A 25645-nucleotide genomic window follows, 5' to 3' on the forward strand; every position below is an offset into this window, starting at 1 on the left:
AACATTGCAATCATAAAAATTGTGTCTCTTTTGTTAATTAAAAGAATGCAGTTTTAAAGTGAGTTGAATGTTTCTTATGTTGGCTACAGATTTTTCTGAATAAATACCTCTGAAGTTTTTAGGAAATATAACTACATCACAAGGTACAAAGTTCAGTAGTATTGTTTTGTGTTTCCAAGTATTACCTTTGACAGTCAGATTTATCTTTTGTTACCTCTTACAGCAGTTAATATTATATAGTATTTACTATATCCTGAAGAGTAGCATATAACACTTCCTTGTGCATACTAAGTACCTATGTTCTTGAAAATTAAAGCAAAGCAGATAAGAATTTGTACATTCATAATAATGCCTAGATTTCTCTGTGACCACAACATTCAGCTATGACTTTTACATTGATTTTAACTCATTCATCCTACTCTTTATGACTCAGAAATTTTAAGACAATCTCACAGATATTTCAGGGAGAAATTTTTCTCAAAGAAAAATTTTTTAAGGACACTAAATTCTTATTGTTTCCCAAAGGGAGTTGTGAAATAGACTAATTCTTTGCAATTAATTAAAGACTGATTTGAAATCAAGTGTATATTTTATCTAAAACTGGTCAAATGTTAGCATACTTTGAATTTTCTAGAGATTTTTATTTTGAGAGAACACAATTCAAACTTTTAGTTAGGTAACAGTCATCTTGTTTAGATAATGATACTAGATAACGTCTGTGGATAATTGGGAATTCTTTTTCATACATTTTTATTTTGATACTTTATATAAAATATTTTTCTGGACATATTTCTCAAGTCCTGTTTATGCTAACTGAAAATATAGTCATTATTTGGTTACCATCATAGCTATGTCAGCCAACATTTTCAAGCCAGATTCTGCTATTCATTTTAGAAAACATCTTTATGGAAGAAATAAAAATGGGCAAAATATGGCTGAAGAGAGATGGCTCAGTGGTTAAGAGCACTGCCTGCTCTTCGAAAGGACCTGGGTTTGATTCCCAGCTCCCACATGGCAGCTCACAACTGTCCGTAACTCCAAGATCTGACACCTCCACACCAACGTACACAAATTAAAATTAGAAAAATGGGCAAAATATTTGAAGAAGTATTCTGTATCCTAATTGGCAGGAGAATATAACTTAAAGCTATTTTGAGATTCCATCTCGCCCCAGTCCTAATGGCCATCATCAAGAATATCAAAACCAAGCCAGACATGGTGATGCATGCCTTTAATCCCAACACTTGGGAGGCAGAGGCAAGGAGATCTCTGTGGGTTTGAGGCCAGCCTGGTCTGCAAAATGAGTCCAGGACAGCCAGGGCTGTTACACTAAGAAATGCTACCTTAAAAAAAAATGTAATATATATATCTCCTAACAAATGCTGACAGGGATGTGGGTAGAGAGGAGCCCTACACATGACTGGTGGGAGTATAACTGTTGCATCCACTATGGAAATCAATATGGAGGTTCCTTGGAAAACTGAAACTAGAATTTCCCTACCCTGGCTACCAGTCACTTCTGGCTACTCGCCAAAGGACTTTTAAATCAACCTACCACAGGGATACTAGCACATCCATGATTATTGCTGCACAATTCACAAGAGATAGGAAATGTACCAACTTAGGTATCTATCAATAGGTAGATCGATAATGTGGTACATATACACAGTGATATGTTATTCATCCATAAAGAAAAATGAAATCATGATACTTGCAGGAAAATGGGTGGAACTAGAAATCATTATTTTAAGCAAAGTAAGCCAAACTAAGACAAAGGTCACGTTTCTTTATGTGAACTTAGGTGCAAGAGTGTCGTGTGTGTGTGTGTGTGTGTCTCTGTGTGTGTGTGTCTGGGTGTGCCCACACACACGAGTATGTGTATGTGATGTACGTAATGAAACCAGAAGAGGACTATGAGAGGAGAGGCAAACATCTTAAATGAGAAGAAAGAGGAAAAACAGTGTTTATGTGACTGAATAAACCTCTATACACCCCCGAGAGGGTACCATGACAGACCAGAGAAAGAACTTCACTCAAGTCTGGCTTGGTGAAACTAGAAGTTTATCGGGGTTATTTCCATGAACATGTGTGAGTCAGAAGCAGCTAGCAGCTACATCTCTGAACTCAATAAAACCTGCATCCCTGGAACAGTCTCCAACCCCAGTTTACAATCCTCACAGGCAGCCTTATTTGGCCTAGGAGTTCTTTACTGCTTTTAAAACCATGAAGCGGGACCTCGTGAACCTTCTTGTAACTTTCTTGAGTGTTTTGAACCTTGCAAATTTCATGAGCTTCTGGAGTCTTCTAAGTTTTGTTAGTTTCTTGAAGTTCTTAAGTCTCCTTTTCTAGGATGGAATGCTTCAGTGTGAGGAAATAACTACATAAAAAAGGATAACGGGAGTATATGTGACATGCAGAAAGGATAATGGGAGTATATGTGACATGCAGAGCAAAGAAACCAGCAAAAGATGGGAAGGAGGGAAAAAGGAGGGTAGTAAGAGAAGGAGATGAATTAAAGCACAGTATAAAAACACACATACGGAAATGTATTAAGGGAACTTCATATGCTGCCTTTAAATAGTTTTTAAAAATTACTTTGTGAAGTTGAATAACTACATATATTTAAAGTATGTAGCTTGTTCACATCAGTGTGATGGTTATACACACCAACCTTCACATTTTAATTCTTCCCCTTTCCCTCCTTCATCTCTGTCCTTTTCTTCCCTAGTAACTGCAAATGTGTAAATTAATTTTCATTTTTAGGAATCTGGTATAGGTTAAGTCATATGTCATTTTGTTATTATTTTATTTTATTTTTGCTGTTGTATTTAAGGCAGTATTTCATTCTGAAGCCTAGGCTGCCCAGAAGCTCACTGTGTAGCCCCTGCTGGCCTTACACTTAGGGCAGTCCAGGTGCCTCAGCCTCTCAGGTGCTAGAAACGCAAGCAATGCCTTCTGCTGCTGCTGCCACTGCTGCCGCCTCCTCCTTCCTCTTAGTTCTTTCTTCTTTCTTCTTCTTCTTAACCTGTGTGTTTTACTTAGTATAATCATTTTTAAATTCTTCCATGTTATGTGGCTTGATAATTCATTACTACTTATTGTTGATACTTACAGTATATGACTATCATGATCTGTTTATCTTTTTACCTAATGATTTGATTGCATTTGGAGCAGTTTCAAATAAGGCTCCTGTAAAATTCATGCCTCAGAGTCTTTATATATGGGCTTTTATTTCTCTTGTGTAAATGCCTAGGAGTAGATAGCTGAGATATATGGTAGGTATAGATTGTTTTAATTCTAGAGATTGAGGCAAACGTCTCACATTTATTAGCTAAGTACTCTATCACTGAGCTGCATCCATTACCTTGGTATATACTTTAACGTTTTAGGAATTTGTCCAAGTGTTTTCCAGGGTGATTACACCATTTTACATATGTATTATCAATATTTAAGATCTCAGTTACCTTTCATTCTAACATATGACATAGTTGGCTTTTAAATTTAGCCATCAATGGTAATTTATTGCAAATTTAACTTTTATTAAGTACTTGTTGACATTATACTTTCATGAAATTGCCATTTCCCCATTTTACAGCACAAACATCCTGTGTCTGTTTTTTTTTTTTTTTCCTGTGTCTGTTTTAAGAAACAAAATGTCAGTTCCTTTTAAATATCCCTATGATTCTTTCTATTCACTAGATAACAAAACCTTATGTAGTTAGTTAGGTATTATCTCTAGCCCATTTGACTGATGTTGCCCTTGTCGTAATTGGCTTTAAAGTATGCTGAATTCAATTGCTGGTTTCTACCTTCTTCCATTTCAACGTTTCAGTGTCCCTGGCAGTTCCCTAACATTGTTGCTTCACTTAATTTGTTCAACAAAGTTTCTTGTGTTAGCCAGGTAACTTGACGACTTATAACCTGCCCTAACTTTATCTTTCCTTCAGAGTAGAGATATTCAGAACTCATTTCTGTTTTTACTTTCCTTTTTGATTGACTTTACAGTTTAAATATTATCTCTGTGTTGTTACCTCAAATCACACTAGCACCAATTTATTAGTAAGCACTATACATTCTTTCCCCCCAGTCTAACCTAATTTTTTTCCTCTTTTCTTTCTCTGTAAATAGTTCCTTCATGTACTCATTTATCGGGCTTGAAAACTAGAATCACCCTTTCATTAGTCATGCTAAGAAGACTACAACCCAGTATCACAATTTATCCCATTCTAACCACTTACCACTTGCTTTTCTGATCCACTCTTCCTCAGATCTCCTTTTAGCCATAATAGCTTCTTACCAGGTTTTCTGATAGCCAATCTCAGATGCTTTATGTTTCAGCTCCTAACAGATTTTCCAGAATCTTTAAATGGCCTCTAAAAATTGATATGACAACTGGATTTTGATTGTAGTCTTTAAGGCCTTTCCAAAAATGAGTCTGCCTGTTTCATACATGTTAAATATGACATGTATAGTCATTCTCACATAAAATATACCTGAAGCTCTTGAGGTACTAAGCCCCATTTCTTTGTTCACCCCCTATGGGATTTTATTGTGTGTTTGACATGGTGTTCATAACCTTCATGTTTAAAATATCACCTCAGTTGAATCTCAGGCAGGCCATCTTGATACCATGCTGTCAAGGAAAATTGTTTTAGATGAGAGGACAGGGCTGGAGAGATGGCTCAGCCGTTAAAGGCTAGGCTCACAACCGAAAATATAAGAGCGGACAATAATTCATTCCCATATTTAAAAAGCTTTTTTGAAATTCATTTGTGTCTGCTTTCTTTTCATGGTGAAGTTGAAAAAAGCTCTCCACGTGAACCAGCAAGTTCCTTGTGTTTGTTTCAAGCAGTCCCTCTGTTCTATAAGAATGTCATGTGTCTTCTCATGCCTTCACTTTTTTCACCAAGTAGTGGTCTCTTGGTGTACGTTGGTTACCTGGCACATAAGTGGATAAATTGAGTTTTCATTTTAAAAAGTGCAGATATGGGCCGGAACGAATACTTGCCTTAGAATAGAAGTAGACCCTCAACCCAGAATGTTTATCAAACACGGAAATTCTTTTATGTTTGTAAGTGAAATTTCAGATAGACTATATTTGACATTTATACAACCAAAGGATTATAAATTTTGTTTGGATTAGAGTATGTAGGGTTGGTTATTGCGTAAATCACTGCACCTTGCAATTAAACAGTCATTCTGGAGTCCATTTTAAAATAGGTTTTTTTTTTTAAGTCAATGAGCAGGCATTGGTGATATTTTTATCTAAATTTTGTGGAAAATAAATTAGTTGTATGCTAATTTCAGAATAATGATTTCTGCCTTTCATAATGGGATCTAAAACATTCTTAGTAATCTATTTTAGAAGACAGAAGGTAAGAATTATAAGATAAAAATGAAGCAGGCAATGTTGCTTTTAATTGCCTAGCTTTCCAACCTACTTATTTTGATTATTGCTGATGTTTTACGTACTCACCTCTGAATTCAAAAGTGTTACATATACATACATGTAAACTCACTCAATTCTTACTCAACTACTAAAATAAATTGCTCACTTGAGTGAGTTACCACCCCTTCCGGGACTCGAGTTTCTTCTTGTTAAAAGGAGGGTTATTTTAGATTGAAAGTCAATAAACTACTACTGGCTGGTAAGATCACACCTGTTGTTAGTCTAAGAACTACAAATGGCCTTTGGACTTCGTACTGGGTAGTTCAGAGGGGGAAACAAAATACCAGAAGTATCCAACAGTGAACCTTTGAGGCCCATAAAGCTGAACTAATTACCACCTGACTTTCCCTGTACTACTTACAGGAATTATTAAATGATTACACTACTTGAAAACTTGGAAAATCTTTACTTCAGTAATTAAAATGTCTTGATCTGTTAAAGTTAATTCAGTATGCTTGAGATAAATGGCTCAAGAAACTATATGTTTTGTCAAATTCTTTTCAGGGATAATTAACGTATACAATAGTGCCTTTGTTATTGATGTATTTTAAAACTTTCTTTTAATAATTTATAAAAGAACTGAATAATTAATTTGAATACATTCATCTTACTAATAAAACAGTAATTTCAACATTTTATTTTCTTCTATTCAGATAGAGGCAGATTTGGGATACCCTGGAGGTAAAGCAAGAATTATTCATAAGGAATCTGATATTATTACTGCCTTTGCTGTTAATAAAGTAAGTACATAGGTAGTTGTCTTTCCTAAGACTTTTAACTATTCTTTGTTGGAAAACATCTTACCAGTACACTCAGTGACAGTACTCTACTTCTAGATCTACTTCCAACTCCTTAAATTATAATCTCAATAAGACTTTTATAAAGCTATTCTATAATTTGCTAATGGGGCTTTGCTATTATATAACTTGGGAAATATAGCTAAAATATTTTATTTCTTGTATGAGCTTATTGATTGTAATTCTATTTGTTAGGACTTAAATTCATGTGTTAGAACTCCTCCCTCTTTGGCTTATTCCTGCAAAAATTGCCAATTTGTGTTTTCTTGCTAGTCTTTAGTCTCTGCTTAACATCCTCCATAGAGATATTTGTAGGCTTCTGCAGAAATGGTAGTCTTAAGTATAAAGTCCAAGGTGAAGTTTGTCTGAATCATGTCCCACTTGAATTTTCCCGAATTGCTGTATAACAGTTTATGGTGTCTTATTGGTTTGTTTGTGGGTTTTTTTTTTCCACTTTTAGTTTAAAAGTGTAAGGTTATACTTTTTTTCATATGTATGCACATATTAATTTTAATTTTACAATTACCCAGCCAGACTATTCTTGGAACTCCTTGCCTCATGTGAGACTCCTGCTTCAGCATCTGAGTAGTTGGAGTACAAGCATGTACTCAGAATCCTTTTACCAGGAGATTGTTCATTTTCATATCCTATACCTGTCTTCATGATGCTAATTGGTTCTTCAGCCATTCTGTCCTTATAGTTCCTTGTATCCTTCTTCTCTCCTCCTTCATAAATATCCTTAAACACAAACTTTTAGACTAGACAGAACTGCAATTAATCCCTTAGGCAGTTCTCAAATTATAATTCTCATCGCCCCCCCCCCCCCCCCCCCCCCCCGCCAATTGTAATTCATTCTCTCCTCCTCCTCCTGCTCCTCCTGCTCTTCTTCCTCCTCTTCTTCTTCTTCTTCTCTCTCCCTTTATATCCTTCCAAAATCTGTAGCTGACAAATTATTTCTTGTTTGACATTTTATATTTTTAAAATGGCATTATGATTAAATTTTCCCCAAATGTTTTATTAAGAGTTATCTGAGAACTGTGAATGGTCTGAGATTTTTATCTCATATTCAGGCTAGCAAGTAATTTTTAGTTTATTGGATGCTGTTTGATAACACAAGAATCCAGTTTCTCTAACTGGGAAATGATATTTCATATCCAGCAGCACAAGCAGCCTCTACAAGATGAATGTTTTCACACTTGTTCTAGGTACCAGTGACTTGTTTTCTGCCAACTCCTGCAGACTGCCAAAGCAGACAGGTAGTAGCTGCACTTGCAGTGAGTTATATTACTGGAGAAGATCACTAAGTTCAGAGACTCCAGGTAGTTTCCCCAGTGGCTATGACAGGTGTGAGCTACTGCACTGGACTACTATGCATTTTTTAGCTGTACAGATGTCAGGACAATCAAAGTCATCTAGGAGAGAAGCAATTTGGAGAAAGGAAGTGAGGTGATACAAACATTTTTATATCTACTTGGCTCTCTGTTAGGTGTACTAGAATTCCTAGAACATAAACATATCTCTTCAGTTCAAGCTTAAGATTATTATCATAAATGAATTATTAAAATGAATTTAAGATATAAATTGGTAAGAATGTTTTTGTGCATGTTATTTGAGAATTACTTCAGAAGTAGCTCATATATCTTTTTAATGTAAGGTTAATGTGATTTTTTTTTTCAGGCAAATAGAAATTGCATAGCAATTGCCTCCAGCCATGATGTACAAGAACTGGATGTTTCTGGAATTCTGGCCACACAGATCTATACTTGGGTGGAAGATGATGCAGAAACAGAAACCAAAGGGTATTCTCATGCTTTGTTTTTAATTCAGTCATGCAATAAAAGTGACCGTATCCACTGAACTGTAACTTTGAAAACATTCCTTAAGAGATGTAAGTATCCTTTCGATGGAGCACATAGGCCTCAAAAACAGTACTCTTAATTGTAGGCCGAGAAGACACAGCTAATGAGTAGGTAAGAAATAACAGTAGCTTTTTAAAGGGGAAATTAAGAAAGAGTAAAGAAAATGAAAATTTTTCAGATATGAAACTTATTAGTTAAAGCTGAGGAAGACTAACTTTAAAAGAAAACATAAAAGCCTGCCGTGGTGGCACACATCTTTAATCCCAGCACTCATTAAGCAGAGGCAGGTGGATCTCTGTGAGTTCAAGGCCAGCCTGGTCTACAAAGTGAGTCCAGGATAGCCAAGGCTACACAGAGAAACCTTGTCTTGGAAAACAAAAAACAAAACAAACAAACAAAAAAGAAAACATAAAATGTTTAAACATTCACATATAGAAAAGAAGTGAAGATCTGATGCTATGTTTTCATTATAGTTGATATTACTTTGTAGATCAGAAGACTTCTTGGTTATACATGCTCATGATGATTTAACAACTGTCCAGGGTTCAACTCCATATACGCACAGCAACCCTGGCATTCCAATCAATATGCCGTGGCTTGGAAGTACACAGACGGGCAGAGGAGCATCTGTGGTATGTAAACATAAAAGATACTTAAGTTGTGTTTAACTGCCATATCTTTCCCCCTTTAGATTAATACAGAAGGAGTGACTTACATTTTATTTAATTCCTTAATTTTTAGTTATGTCTTAAATGTTAAAATTGTACATTTTTATAATTATAAATAATGTTTTCATTTCAGAGGATTACAAAAAAATTGTAATATATGTTGGCTCAGCATGGTTGTAGACACCTTCTAATCCCAGGTCTTCAAGAAACAGGCAGACAGAGATATCTATGAGGCCATCCTAGTCTACATAGCAAGTTCTTGGCCAGCCAGAGCTACAAAGAAAGACTCATTCTCAAGAGTAAATTGAATATACTTTGCTTAGAATTAAGACTACATTTTAATTAATGATTATTTAAAGCATAATGGTCTAGATCAATCTATGAGCCATACATAAACAGTGCACTATGAAGTAAATACAATAGTGAGGTTTAAGTTGTTCTCTCCCCTCCCCAACATTGAAATTTAAGCTGAAGGACTCACGTATGTCAGCCAAGAGTTCTATTCTTGAGTTCTAGCTCCAGCCCCACCTTTTTCCCTGTGAGAGGGGAAAAAAAACCTCAATGTTTTGTAGCACATAAAAATTGTATAAAGTTTTTATATCTGTTGATAAAATTTTATGGTAACACAGCTGTGGCTGTTCTTTGTTTGTTTTGGGGTTTTTTTTTTCTGGTTTTTTGTTTTTGGTTTTTTTTTTTTTTTTTTTTTAGATCCTGCTTTCACACTGTAGTATGAGAACTTACTGTCTCAACAGACACCATGCTGTGCTTACAAAGTCCAAGATGTTTATCCAGCTCTTTTAAAAAGCTGTACTTAGCCTTGTTCTAGAAAATATCCTTTAGGAGATACCAATTAAACACTATCCAATTTAGGTATAGCATTTTATAAAACATAGTCTTTTAAGAAATAAAATAAAATTTTCCAAAATATGTTTGAACGTGAGCAAAATATGTAGTGGTACAGCATGTATTTGAGCACTGATGGCCTGAGACGTTATCTATATTTCTCTAAGATTTTATTTTATTAATTAGGATATAAAATTGATGTGTAGAAGCAAAGAAACCCACACATTCCTTTAATTAATTTCTAGGTGTTGTTGTTGTTAATGTTCTAAGTCTATTTCCTTTGCCAGCTCACCAGTATTGTTTTTTGTTTTGTTTGTTTGTTTGAAGTAATTAATACAGGTAATTGTTCAAGTGAAGACTCAGTCATTGTTAGCAACCATTTTTAATCCTTTGTAATTTTGTAATTATAAAACTGTAATCTTTTCCTTACAGCTAATGCAGCCTGATAGTTCTTTGCTTTACTTGTTATATCTTGATTTATTGATCAAATAATTGAAAGGTCAAATGATTCAAATCACTTAGCTCAAAGTTTTCTAGTACCTGTTTTTAAAGGTTAAATTGAATTAGAAATTAGTAATTTTAAAATGAGATTATTTAGTTGGTATAAGATTACAAATCTCATAAGTTTTTGAGCTTTAAGTGACATTGTATTTTAAAGAGAAACTTAAAGGAAATATACATTAAACAATGGATTTTTTCAATATGAGCCTTGAATAAAACACTACAGTTTCTCTTGTAACTGTTTGCTTTCTGCAACCTCTTACTCCCTTTGTTTCATATAAAGCAGCAAGTGTTTCTAAAATATCATTGAGATTGTCACTTTTTGGACATTCTACATTTCCCAGTATAACTTAAAAAGAACACGTTTTAACCTGGCCTCCAAAGCCTTTGCCTTCCTCTAGTCCTAGCCCTCCAGACTACACTTATTCTCTCTGCTCTGTGTATACTGGCTTTCTGTCTCTCACACTCATCCTCTGCTGCCAAGACTACCTTGCATTCTTTTTAAAATGCTACTACCTCTCTATTAGCATTCAGATCTCAAGAGATTGCCCTGGAATTTTTAGGGAAGACATGCCCCATCCACTGTTCCTCTAATTTTATTACTCACCTTATTATATTTATAACACATATCAGTTGTTGAAATTATCAACATTTCCTAAACCTCTGAAACAGAAGCTTTTGGAGAGTTTGTCTGCCTTGTAGATGGATGTGCTTTACACAGAATAGTCCTGGACATAGGGTCAATATTTTTTTTTAATTATTTTTGCTTATGCACCAAAGCATTATAATTTAGAAATCTGACTTTGGAATTTTTTTGGTGGTTGAATATTCTTCCTGTGCAAATTTTAGGATTGACTGTGTTTAAATTCCATTCAGTATATTTTGATCATATTCTTTCTGCTCTTCCAACTCCTCCCAGATCATCCCTACCTGCCCAATCTCTTTGATTCTCTGTATTTAAAAAAAAAAAAAAAGGAAATAAGCGAAGCAAAAAACACGCAAAATACATGGAGTCTGTTTCATGTTGACCAACTAAGACTTGACATTGGGCCTGACCTGGAGTGTGGTTGATAAATCCAATGACACTACAATGGAGAAAACTGATTTTCCCTTTGCCAGCACAGCAGATAGGCAATGTAAATAGCTTCCTGGCTATGGGGAGGACTTTATGTCAACTTCCCCTTTTCCATGCTAGGATTTTGTCTAGTTTATCTAGTTACGCATACTGTCAGAGATTGTGAAGCTCTTATGTGTATCAGCCCTATTGTGTCTAGAAAACACTGTTTTCTTGGAATTTTCCACTGCTATGGCTCTCAAAAACCTTTCTGCCTCCTCTTTCTCATAAATCTTTGAGTTTTGAATGGGGCGAGGTTTCATAAAGACATTTCTTCAGGGCTGAGTGTGCTAAAGTGTCTCAGTCTCTACACATTGTCCTGTTGTGGGTCTGTTTTAATGCCCACCTATAGCAAGAGGAAGCATTAGAAACTTCTCTGATGAGGGTTGAGCAAGACACTGTTCTATGGGTATAGTGATAAATCATTAGGAGTCATTTTATTGCTGTATTCCTTCAGCAGAATAATAGTAGTAAATTTTCCTCTAGGAACATGATCTATCTAGTCTCAGGATTTTAAATCCAACCAAAAAGCGGTTGGTTACATCTTTAATAATGCACCAATATTTGTAGGCCGGTCACATGGTTCATACCTGGGTGAAGGTGATGATTACTTCTCTTTCAGTAGCATGCACAGTACCTTGCAATACAAATGAAGCTTCTAGTTGGGTACCAGTTCAGTTTCTCCATGTTCAGTGACACAAGCAAGTGTTGTCTTTAGCAATAGGAACTTAGTATGAGGTTGTAGAAGGTAATTAATAGACTTGACAGTTGGCTGTGATATTAATGGAGTCTATGAATTACACTTGTCCAACATCTCAAAAAAAATGTAACCCATTTCTGCTTCTGGGAAGTTTACTTGGTGACATAAATTATTTAATTGGGGCATTGTCTCCTCCATTAAATGATGGCTCATTGAAATCCTTTTCATTTTTCATGTGTGTGTATATTTTAAGAAGCTTCTATGATAGTAGGTTCCCATATGACTTTTCAAAAGCCTTTAGTGTTATTTATCCCTCCTCATATTCCTTCTTTTACCCTTCTTTCCCACCACGCTTGCCACTTAATCCTATTCTGGTTTCCCCTTTGGATCCTTTTTTTTTTTTTTTTTTTAATGGGTACATTTTTTTATTTAATTAATTTATTCAGATTACAACTCAACTCAATTGTTATCCCATCACTTGTATCTTCCTGCTCCTCCCTCCCGCTTTGGATCTTTTTTACACTATATTCTATTTACTTTTCCTTGGAAGGTTCCCTTCCCCTTGGTGCTTACCACTGTGGTTACTCTAATTGAAGCATATATAACTAAAGCTTCAAAGCTAACCTCCACATATAAACTAAAGCATATATTTGTCTTTTGAGATCTGGGTTATCTCACTCAGAATGACTGTTTCTAGCTCCATTTCCCTGCAGACTTCATAATATATTTCTGAAACAGCTGAATAATATTTTAGTTCCGTAAATATACCACATTTTCAGTATGCATTCATTGATTGATGGATATCCCATCTGTTTCCAACTTATAGTTATTTTGAATAGAGCAATAGTTACATACAGTGGATGAGCAGATAGCTCTGTTATAGGATATATATGCCCAAGAGTGGTGTAGCTGATGATAATGAAATAAATTAAAACAAGCAAACAAAACAGAATAGAGCAAAATGAACAAACAGAAAAGGTAATGATGGCAGTAATAATGAAAAATAATTTTAAAAAGGGCAAAATGACCAAACAGAAAAAAGAAGCCAAAGAAAAAAACCAAACACATACAGACACCTAGAGACCCATATTTTCACATACTGAAAACTCAAAATTGAAAGCCATACTATATAGAAATAAAATGTAAATGGTTCAAAGAAAGAAATTCCTTGACAAAGCATTGTGAGACAAAAGAAACAAACACACAAACTTAAAACTCGGGCCTGGAGAGATAGCTCAGTGGTTAAGAGCACCGTCTGCTCTTCTAGACATCCGGAGTTCAATTCCCAGCAACCACATGGTGGCTCACAATGGTCCATAGTGGGATCTAATGTCCTCTTCTCCCATGCAGATGTACATGCAGATACAGCACTCATACAAAAAAAAAAAAAATACATGGAGCCAGGTATGGCTGCTCACACCTTTAATCTCAGCACTTGGGAGGCAGAGGCCGGTGGATCCTGTGAGTTCAAGGACAGCCTGGTCTACAAAGGACAGGACAGACAAAGCTACACAGAAACCCTGTCTCGGAAAAAAAAAAAACCAAAACTCCAAAAATACTATCGAAGTGGGTGGGACACGTGTGTGCATGCCTACCATTAAGTGTAGTTTGTATACCCAGTGAGACTCTATTGGAGAGAACCGAGTTTTCTTTTGCAAATGGTTATCAACCAGAAATAGTTTGGGGGTTGGGGATAGGGGCTTCTGTCTACTCCCCTTGTCAACACTGGCACTCCATCTAGCTTAGACCTGTTCAGGCTTTATGCAGGCTGCCACAGTCTGTGTGATTTCAGATGTGAGTCAGTCCTGTTGTATCTAGAAAGCCTTCTTTTTTTTGCTGTCCTCCATCCTTCCTGGCCCCTAACAATCTTTGCACCTCCTCTTCCACACAGTTCTCTGAGCCATGAAGGGAGGGATTTAATGGAGACACTCCATTTAGAACTGAGTGTGCCAAGATCTCTGACTCTCTGCACATTGTCCAGTTGGGGGTTGCTGTGTTTGTTCCCATCTGCTGGAGGAGGAATGTAGTTTTAAATAAAAATCCCAACTGTTCTATTTTACTAAGAAAGACCCAGGAGCGAGATTCTGGGGTCAAAAACCTGCCAGCTCAGAAAGAAAGCACCCAGCTGATCTTCCTACTCAGCTCACGTCCTGATGGAAAAAGCCCAAAGGCTCACTAGCTCAGATGACAGCAAAGGAGAAAAAGCAAAAACCCCCAAGGCTGCTAGCCCAGAAGCCAAAGGCCAAGCTGAGAAGCTAAAGAGTTAAATGCTTAGAATCCAAGAGCCCCTTCTACTTCTACAAGCTGTCCTAAATACCCTCAACTCTTTAATCCCTATCAGCTAGTTTCTTGCTCTGCCTCCTGACCTAGGGCTAACTGTATTACAGAAAACTCTTGGATTAAAGGTGTGCGCTAAGTCTGACTGAAAATAGCTAATGGTTTCTTTTACATATTCAGAAAAACTTTTAATCTGTTTTTTATTATTTTCTTGTGGTATTTTGGTTACAAACAAAAAGATAAAATAAAGAATAAGAACCTTTAGACATATCTTTAACTAAGAGCATGGGATTTTGGTAGACAAAGTGGATATACTTGTAATTATTCCATCATTCAAGAGGTTAAGACAGGAAGATTGCAAGTTACAGGTGAACCTGGGCAATATAACAAAATTCAATCAAGGTGAAGGGATTTATGTGAGGCTTAAATTAATAGACATATTCATCAAGGTTTTATTGTCTGGAAAATTAAAAGAGTTTCTTAGTACTCTCTTGTTCCTGAATGATCAGTATTACTATTTCTTAGAAGCAATGTCTTTTCTGGAATAATACTCATCTACATGTTTTTTCCCCTCCTTTACTTACCAGTTCTGATGGCCTACTTTTTTGCTACCCTTACCTACTTCACAACTTTAGGCTTAAAATCCAAAAGAACAACTAAAAAGTTTACCTCAAAATTGATGTACAGATGTAAAGTAATATGTAACTATAGCTCCCTTTAATCTTACATAGTTCTTTTACTCTTATTTGACAGGCTAGTTAAATTATTCAAAAATGAGTTAAAATGAGTCAGTTGCCAAGACAGGAAAGAGAACTAAACTCCTGACGAGTTGTTTTTTGTTTTTAATTCAAAAGGGGCCTGGGGTATTGAAGGTATTGATTAACTAACAGGTTGGAACTCACTCACTCACTCACTCTCCATCTATCTCTATCTCTCTCTCTTTGTGTGTGTGTGTGTGTGTGTGTGTGTGTGTGTGTGTGTGTGTGTGTGTGTTTCTGTGTGTTGCTGAAGATTTAAATCAGTGCATAACTCATAATTAGGAAGTGCTCTACCACTGGGCTGTATACGCAGCCCAGCAACTTAATTTCTATTTTTTTTTCTTTATTGTTACTATAAAATATTTTTCTTTTCCCAGATGATTAAGAAAGCCATTAATAATGTTAGAAGAATGACATCACATCCAACTCTTCCTTACTGTAAGTTGACAGTGATGAACAATGCTCTTATTTTTACTTTTTTTTTTTTTTTTTGATAAATTGTATAAGAAATTCATGGGAAGCTTTTACTTCCAATTGAAAGATAAGTTTTTAACCTACTTTATTTTTCATAGAAGAGTTTGTGTTAATAATAATTTTGCTTATCTTTTATCAGATACATTAATAGTAGTCCTAAAATGGGTTATTATTAGATTCTTATATTTTCAGGTACGCGATAGATTCTTTTCATTTCTTTCTAGAAATCTCAAGATTTTCTTGTTTTGGGGGAAAAAAGGAATTCATTGGAAGGATTGATTAATTGGTATTTAGAATATATTAGTATATGAGTGTACTCGGTTTTACAAAATATTTTATGTCATTACCTTCACAGTTAAAGGGGTGTTTTGAGTGCATGTCTTTTCAAATTAAAAATGTATAAAATGTTTTATTACCTTTTCCCATAGACAATCATCCAAAAATAAAATTAACAGAGTTCTGTGGTCTTTTCTGCTGTATTACAATGTGTGTTATAAGCGTCTGTTATCTAAATTGAATACTTATTAAAATAAAAGTTGAAAAATGTTTTAAAAGAAGTGAATAACTTCACATACTAAAAATAACAAAATGAAATAAAATATTAGATTGGCTTCCTTATACAGATTTAGAGCTAATCTGGGGTTGGAGAAATGGTTCAGTGGTTAAGAATGCCTGCTACTCTTAGTGCCTGCTTAATCCAGTTTGGTTTCCAGCACCCATTTTAGGAACTCACAACCATGTGTGACTCCCACTTCAAGGGACCTGACAACCTTTTCTGGCTTCTATATGTACACACACACTTATTGCATATACTTGCTATATAGATATACATATATAAATAAAAATTTAAAAAATTTTTAAAAATAAATAATATAGAGAACTAAAAACAGTCATTAAAGCCTGTATAGTAAGATGTCAATATGTATTTCTGCATAGTATGTGAGTGACACATACTGAGATCTCAGTCCTTAGGAGGCTGAGATAGGATGGTGTTACGTTCACATTCAGTGAGTTTAAGACCATTCAGGGCTACAAAATGATGCTCTCTCTCCAAAAGCAAAAACAAAAAACAAAACAAAGAAAAAAAAGTATTTTACTTACAATGTTTAAATAATATTATTGGTAAGCAAAATATTTGGCGTTGCTTAAAAATGTTTTACCCTCTATTAATATGGTTTGTAATTGTTTCAAAGTATTGAAAGAACTTATGCATGCTGTTGACTCTGTTGCATATACTCTACCAGGTTAATATTTTTACAATGAATGTTTGCAGGGAATGTTACTAATAAATACAAATAAAGATGTTCCCTCCGGGCCCAGTGGTACAAGCCTGTAATCCCAGCACTCAGAGAGGCAGAGGCAGGCAGATTTCCCCACCCCTGGCAGCTATCCCACTCTGAATATAAACATAGTATGCTATTAATTCAGTTCAACTCATGACACTCTCTACCTGCAGTTAGACTCAGAAGCCACAACTTAAGAGCTCAGCTCCACAAGCTTGTCCTCTCCCTCAGGTGCTGATCATGCTTTGATTACTTCCTTTATGCATCTGCCTGTAAAGAGGTTCTCCCAACCCCTCTCCCAATTAACCTGCTAGAATAATTCGCAAAATTCAACAAACACTTTAATTATGTGTGACACTTTGTTGTACAGGTTTTTATAAGGTAACACAGATGAAAGGGTGCGGAGGATGAGATCAGAAGAGCCCTGAGAACAGGAGCTTTTGTCTCCGTGGAGTTGTCTTGTACCTATTAGCATACATACATGTACTGATGAAGAACTCATTAAATATTCTTGATTAATATCTCTTTTTATAGGGAAAAAATAATTATTTTGAGATGTTCTAGGGACTCTGAAATTCCCAATGATAGTTCAAGGTCAAAAGACTTACTAGAGAATTTGCATTGGGGAAGATGACCAAAGATGACAAATTTTTAAAGCACTGAATTAAAATAATGCAAGTTCCTATGAATTAATAATCATTAGCCAAGGTAATAATCCAGATTTGAAAGAGTAAGTAACATCTAATTGCTTTTCTTGGTGACAGACTTTGTATTATAAAATGAAGTTGCTGTCTGGTAAACTCAGGTAAAATAAAAATTGAGAGTCATACTATATAGTCATTATACCAAAAAAACTAACAGCTTAACATTGGAAAGGTTCACAGGATGGAGCAAAAGAAATCATCTTGATTAAACTTCAACTTGGTTTCCTGCTCAGATTTTTCAGTGTATAAAGAAAAACTTTTCACAATCTCTATCAAGAAGAAAGCAATAAAACATTATACCATTGTAGTTTGGTGATGTGCTATGATACATCATTATTGTGATATGTAAATCAATCAGATTTAGGCCAGTGGAAAATCTTTTCCACAAATTTTCTTATATTTAACATAACTTTACCCTATACTTTTTTTTTTCCAGTGAAGAATTTGACTTAGCCCAAAGATTACCCTTCTTAAACCAAAGCAATGCCTGTTAGTACTCTTAGTTTTGTTTATGAAAAAGATGCCATTCTTTCTTTGCCTACAGTTGTTTGTCATGGTATTTTAGGATAGTCTGAATTAAATTTTTTTAAAAATTTAATTAAATTTTAGTAATTTATTTTCTAGTGAAAACTGGGAAATATTTGTGTGCCTCCCACTGCTTTGTAGATTAACAAATCTATAAACGTACCCATTCATAATTTATAGAAAGATATTTTTCTTATAGAAGCAATATATCAGTAGTATAAATTTTCAATGTGAAACAATATATTTAATAACAAATGCAATTTTTAAAATTTTGTGATAAGAATCCCGAACTAAATCTATGTTCAGTAAGTAATAACCAGTGTATTTGCCGTATTTATTAGTTACATATATTCAACATTTTTTTTACCTCTCCACTAATGAAAACATAAGGGTATAAGCTGCTAAAGAGACTTTAATTTCTTGAAAGATAAATATAAAATGGAACACAGTTAACTGACATCAAGTTATTTTTCTCAGTGGCAAGTTTTATAATGGAAGTTTTAGACTGGTACGTTCAGAGTAAATCTTATAGCTCATATTATATTAATATTGATAACTCTGAAATGTTTGCTGTTAATCTAAGAAACTGGTTTTTGTTTTATTTCTTTCCTCTCTTAATTTATATTTATCCTATGGCATGTTCATACATTATACAATGTATTTGATCATATCCATTCACCAGTACTGCTCTCCAGTTCCTGGGGGAAGTGTTTTGTCATTTTTGTGTATATTGCTTTTGTTTCTTCGTTGGGACTTGTATGCCTGGAATAGTTTGTTAGTTTCATCTTTCCTTTAGTTAAAATCACTTATATTTTGTTTGAATGAAGGTGTTAACAATATACAAGAGAGGTTTAAGTTGTAAAAGCATTGAGATGTTCTCTGGAGCTTGTATTGAGGGCTTCAGGTTATATCCCTGGTCTTTTGAGGGTCTTTATTGTCACAGGTAAGAATCAATACCCCAAGGGTCAACATGTCCTTTTCTGGTCCTCCTATGGTGTTTTGTCATCTCTGGTCAAGCAGAGGTTAAGCATGTGAGATTTGAGGGGTATGGCATTGAGATACCTATAGAATTCAGGTGAGTAAGGCCTACCTAGCTACGCAGGGAAGTGAAGTCAGATCTTTGAATCTGGGTAGCCTGTAGGATAAGAAGTCAGCCTAGTCAGAGACTGTGGGGACAATGCAAGATCCTGGAGGAGCTAGGCAGTGAAGAAGTGAGATTCCCAAGGAGCCAGACATGAAGTCAAGTAACCTGGCAGTACAGATAGGTAAAGTCTTGGAGGCACCAGAGTGCCTTGAATAGATCAGGGGGCGATCAGGTTCTTTGTGGAAGCACAGAGAAAAAGAGCTGGCATTTACCAAAGATCTTATGAGTCCTTGTGAACTTGAAGTATGCTTGGACCAACTTCTTTCTGGGAGTTTAGGGAACATTTAATTTACTTATGAGCCCATTTTTAAGCCAGTTACTTAGAACTTTTATCAATTAATTTTGACAATATTATTTAGAGACAGAAAAATGATACACAAATAATATGTTAGCCATGTGCCAGATAGAAATATCACTAAAATCTTGAATGAGTATATAAATAGACTGTAGGCTCCAAGTGATTCTCTCTCCTACACTATAAAAGGAAGATGGGGCAGGTGTAGGTTTCTGATTTGCTTTTGTGATTGTTTAACAAACTATGTCTGGGGCAGAGGAGATAGTTTGGTCAGTAAAGTGCTTGCTATGCCAGCAGGATAACCAGAATTCAGATCCCTGACACTCACAGAAAAATCTGGTTATGGTGCCACAGACCTGTAGTCTTAGTACTGGGAGGTAGAGACAGGAAAGTCTCCAGGGCTTTCTGGCCAGCTAGGCTTGCTGTATTTTCTGAGCTCCAGATTCACTGAGAGACTTTGTCTCAAAGATAGAGAGAGCACTTGGAGAAGGTAACATAATTGACCTCTGGTTTGTACAGACACATGCAGCGGGGAGGGGGATGGTCAGACAGAGACAGACAGACACCAGAGAGAGGGCCGGGGGAGGACAGAAGGAACAACAGGGAGAATAGAAGTACATTAATGGATATTATTACTGGCCCATCTAGTTTTTTAGTAACTTCTGCTTGTGAGTCAGAAGATACATTCCAGTGTTTCTGAGGTGTTGGGAGGGGGGTAATTTGTATAGAAGTTTCAACTTCCCCATATTAACTACCATATTTTTAAATTATCATTTATCAGGGGGAAAAAAAGACTCTGTGTCCTTATTGCTTGTGCCTAAAGTTAGGGAGAGTTTGAGATATAGGAGTTCTAAACTTGAATTTAGGAGAACACACAATTCTTTGGTTCTCTTAAACTTGATTTACCTGCGGCCCTCTGCTGGACACAGCCTGGTACATTGTACAGACTTAGTCTAGGAAAATATGCTCAAATCAGCTGTCAGAGCTGAATCTGAGGGTGATGTTTTTGTGGTAATCTTCAAATGTGTAGCCAAAAGCAATGAACACAAAAGGCTGTTTCCTGTGCCTGAGTGATTGTTGCTCTTGCGTGTCTTCATAAGTCGTCTCCTCTGTGTTCATCTTCTGACCCAGAACCGTCAGAAGGCTATTTGAACATCCCCATTAGGTTTATGAAATCAGACTTCAGGTAGCTTATTGCTTTGCCAACATACTAATTACCTTCTCAATGCTGTCACCAAATAGTTGAGTGAACCAGCTGAGAGCACAGAATCATTTATTTCGGCTTATAGTTTCAGAGGGTCGAGTCCTTGAAGAAATCGGTGTTTTGGGAGCCAGGCAAGAACCATAGAAGAGGAAATGCTGCCACATGGAGCTAGTTTTCTCCTTTCTCCTCTTCTATTCCATTTGGTTCTCTAGCCCATACGATGTTACCTCTCATATGTGTTACATCTTTTCTCCCTCAGTCCTATCTAGAAACATTCTCACAAACAACACCTAGTGGTGTTTGTCACTGATCTAGGTGAATCTAGACCCAAGCAGTAAAGATTAAGTATCACTAACTAATGTAACAGGAGAAAAATATAAAAGTGTTTGAGGAAGGAAAAATAAAGAAACTCGATCCATTGAAGAGGTAAGTTCCTAATGAGAGCTGAAGCTTCAGTTTTTGTCTTAGAATAAGTTGTGTTTCTATTTGTTCACACACCTCAGTTCAAGAACACCAAAGCCATGTAGCCTAGAGGCTTCGCAACTAGTCTTAGCGCTATAGATAATATTAGGGAAACTTAACTAGTTTTAAGATGCCTATCTTCATCTGGGTGTGTGTGTCAGAGAACAGCTCAGAGGTTAAAAGGACTGGCTGCTCTTTCAGAGCACTCAGGTTCCATAGCCAGCACCCACATGGAGGCTCATAACCATTTCTAACCCCAGATCCAGAGAATCATACATTTCCTTCTGGTCTCCAGAGGCACTGCATGCATATGTTGTACAAACATGTGAAGGCAACAACACCTATAAATAGAAAATATAAGAGAGGAAATGAAGGGTTAGCATCCCTCCTGGCCAGTCTCAGGACATTGTGCTGGTACCCTCTTTCCTCAGCCCCAGTGCATAGCAAAACATTCTAAAACAGCCCGAATTCATTTCTATTAAGTATTTGGTAAAGAATTAATAAAACTCAAAAAATAAAAATAAAAAATAAATAAAAAATAAAAGAATTAATAAAACTCAACTAATGATGTAATTGGCATCTTGCTGGTTATTTTATATGTATTGATTTTCATTATTCCTCTACTACACTGATTCTGACAGCTATAATTAATATAATTGGGTGCTACTTGTTATATTTTTGAGTGCTTTATATAAATGAGTTATAATTAATTTTGGGTACCATTTATTATATTTCTGAGTGCTTTATATAGATGATCTCATTTATTCCCCCAAACTATCTAGTAACATACTATTATTCCATACTATAATTAGTATTATCAGAAACATTAGCATATATTTGAGGTAACAGGTCAGTCAAAATAACTTGGAAATGAAATTTTCCCTTTTAGTGTGCCATTCAAAACTGTTCATAATAGGACTTTTGTGAGAAAACATGAATTTAAACATTAATAGTATGATAAGGATTGATTCTTTAATAATTCCAATAACTTATTATAATAAGTGTTTATCATAAAAATATCTTAGGCTACTAGGACATTAAGATAATTTTGAGAAGAATCATAACTTGTAGACATAAATGTTTCCAATTTAAGTGTTTCTTCTGTTTGTTTGAAAACATGCTCTCAGTCAAATGAAAGTACATCAGATTTTTTTGTATGAAATGAAATTTTAAAGGGAATTTTATATAATGGACAGATTTATTTCCTAGGTATTTCTCTGATAAATCTAAATTGAGTTAAGAAATAAGTTTTCTCAAAACTTTTAAAAATAATTATGTAATTTGTGTCATCTTATAATGCAGATCTGACAGGAGCTCAAGATGGAAGTGTCAGAATGTTTGAATGGGGCCATTCTCAGCAGATAACCTGTTTTCGATCTGGTGGCAATTCAAGAATTACAAGAATGAGATTTAATTATCAGGGAAATAAGGTACTATTGAAAAATGAATGATTTTTTTTAAGGTGGTGTTTAAAATTTCCTAGTTTGAGGTTTTGACAAGAATGTGTAAAGTACTAATTCATAAGAATTCTTTTCAAAGAACATTTTAGTGCAGTTGATTCTTCTGTAGGTATGTGGTATACATATGTCACTATTCAAGTTAATATAAATGTACCATAAAGACCAGAATTGCACCCTATATCTATTTGCCAGTGAATGTCCATTTCTTTAGTCCCTGGAATCTGCTTGGAGTGTGATTCAGCACCAATCAGCAAGTACAATTTGGCATGTGTTAGATCTGCCTATGTCATCAGCATTTGTGATTTACATGCAATTTAAAACTGAGAAGCACTGCTCTGAAACGACACATCAGCAGACTGGACTAGCCACACAGCCTTTATAGGACATTTTTGGCATCATAGTTGCATTGTTCATTATGGGGTTTGGGGGCTTGTTTTTGTTTTAGTGTTTTCTACTAGCAAAGTTAAGGAAAGCAAAGACCTTATAATTACAGAGCCATTTAAGAAAACGTGTGACTAGCAGGTGTGCGGTGAGATTTTTTTTCTCCTAGAAATGACAGCAATTTGGCTACCTAACAATAACAACATAAGTAGACATACTATAAGAAGCAGGAAATTTCATGGGGCCCCTAGACAAAATCAAAAAACTATTTGCAACTAATGATGACCAAGAGAGTAAGAATTGATCTCTCCCAGGGACGAGCCTCATAATTGGTTATCCGATACAAAGTGGTCAGCCCTGAAAGCATATATACACAAGCAATGCTAAACAGACTGAGCCAGTTCCATTTATATATTTATGCACATATATGCAACAATAATAAAGAAAAGGATGCTGTGAATTTGAAGTGGGGCAAGGAGGGCTAGAAGTATACAGGAAGGGGGAATATATATATGTTTGCTTTGTTTGGTTTTTCGAGACAGGGTTTCTCTATAACAGCCTTGGCTGTCCTGGACTCCTTTTGTAGACCAGGCTGGCCTCGAACTCACAGCGATCCGCTTGCCTCTGCCTCCCAATTGCTGGGATTAAAGGCGTGTGCAACCACCGCCTTGCTATTTTAATTTTTTTAATGAAGTTTGTTGAACCACCTCTAGACCATCCCTTTACTGTCTGTTACTTCTCATGTTGCTGCTTATTTCAAATTGCTTTTCTGCAGCACTTTTAACTGGTATTAAAATGTAAGTTAACTTGCATTTTGTCTTCAGGCTCATATTTCACTAAAAGTTTTCACACATCATGTATAATAGTATCTCGCCTTTACCTTCCCCTGAATTTCCATTATGGCACTCACAAAGATAAGTTTTCAGACCATTTTGGATTTCTGATTTTTTTCAGATTATGAGTGCTTGATTAAGTAGTCTATGAAAATATTTTTCATGCTTTTTGTTTTAGTTCACAGTGTGCATTGCTTGATATATGTGTATGTCAATCCATAGTTCCTTTGACATATCATCTTCCCAATAAGGTAATATTATGAACAACATAATTAAATAGCTACAAAATAAGTAATATCCTTTTTTTTTTTTTTTTTGAGAGACCCTTCAAGGTTCCTTTTACCAAATTTATCAGTCTAATATTCAAACCTTTCTGCAATTTGATTCTGTAGTCTGACTTATTTTTCAGCAGTAACACATGCTATCGTCCTTCTTATAGTCTGTGTTAAAACACAACAAGTTTAATTCATTGCCTACCAGGTATTTTGATAAGCAGTTAACTTTTCCTGTTTATCAAGTTAATAAGCATTCACTTTAACCATGTGATGGAACCAAACAGCACAGCACCTAATCATGCTCTCTTCTGTATTAAGGAAGCAGCCTTAGTGTGTAATAGAGAAGACTTAATCCGTCTTAGTGTGTAAGTCAGTTTGACTGTGAATTGCAGATAGTGTTGGGCACTCAAAAAACTGAACATTTCAGCAGAATTAAAATAATAAGACTAATAAATGGTATGAGGAGTTAATTCTAAGATTCAGAAATATATTAATAAAACAGGCTAGTATGAAAGAGGAGAACAAGAAATAGTTTTTACTAATTAAAACATAATTATCAAATTATCAAAAATGGATGTCAGTGAACATAAGTTTAAAAATTAAGTGTGTATGTATTTTAGGAAGTACCAACTAAGAAATTATCACCTGGAAAATATTGCAGGAAATATTTTAGAGAAAGCAGAATAGTAGAGGGAGAACAGTACTTGAAGGATTAATGAATTATTTTTTGAAAGCAAGGAATATATTTTCATAAGAAGAAAGGACTGCCTAGTACTAAGATGTGTTGACAAATATACTTGCATATATCCTGGTTATTTGGCTTTGCTTTCTTTCTGGTATTGATTCAAGTTTAAAGAAAGACTCCTTCCTATAAATGTGAAAGAAATGGGGTTGTGAATGGTTACTTACTCACCTTCCCTTTCAGACAACTGGCATCAGCTTACACAAAAGTTCCAATTAAAGGGAGAGTATTACAACTACTAGAGGTATACTCATAGAATTCTGGTAGATAAGGAATGAGAAATAAGTTGATGTCCAGCCAAACTATATTTCAAATTTGGCAGCTCCTTAACACTATATTAATATATATTTATCTTTACTGAAGAACAAATCTAGCTCTACTGTAGAAAAAACAGAATAAGCTAGAAAAAAGAGTTAGTAAGAAAGTATCTATAACAAATATAAAAGCAATAGACTAATATACCTATTAATAGCTCTACCAGAATTTTCAGAAAGCACTAGAAAAATAAATAATATGATGTTTACCAAAACCTATATTGTTCAGTAATCATCACTGAAAATTGAAGAAATACAAATTAAAACAAAGTAGATATTTTAAATTTTGATAGTAACTAATATTACCAATATGCAATAATAAATGACCAGTGAGTTCAAAATATTTTGCTTAAAATTTAGTTTTACCTTCATCTTTCAACTTTTTACATTTTTTGAACTTTATTTTGTGGGGGAAGCTGAGCACAAACTATGGCTCATATGTCCATGGCTCGTTGGGTCTGAGGACAACTTAGAGAGGTCGGATTCCCTCCTTCCATTGTTTGGGTCCCTGGGAGCAAAATGAGATCATCCATCTTGACAACTTTAATTTTTCAATTTTAATAGACACAGACTGTTCTCAGTT

General features: G+C 35.2%; 1 protein-coding gene across 2 annotated transcripts in view; it reads left to right on the forward strand.

Annotated features, from left to right (window-relative positions):
• Positions 1 to 25645, forward strand: part of Dmxl1 (Dmx like 1) — a 132013-nt gene that overhangs the window by 97445 nt on the left and 8923 nt on the right. For both annotated transcript variants that reach the window (XM_051163099.1, XM_051163100.1), the window contains 5 exons: positions 6103 to 6189; positions 7924 to 8045; positions 8596 to 8737; positions 15344 to 15404; positions 22360 to 22487. In XM_051163099.1, the coding sequence (XP_051019056.1) occupies positions 6103 to 6189; positions 7924 to 8045; positions 8596 to 8737; positions 15344 to 15404; positions 22360 to 22487 (540 nt within the window). The remainder of the gene's footprint in view (positions 1 to 6102; positions 6190 to 7923; positions 8046 to 8595; positions 8738 to 15343; positions 15405 to 22359; positions 22488 to 25645) is intronic.

Source organism: Acomys russatus, chromosome 20, assembly GCF_903995435.1.
Source record: "Acomys russatus chromosome 20, mAcoRus1.1, whole genome shotgun sequence".
Classification (NCBI taxonomy): domain Eukaryota; kingdom Metazoa; phylum Chordata; class Mammalia; order Rodentia; family Muridae; genus Acomys; species Acomys russatus.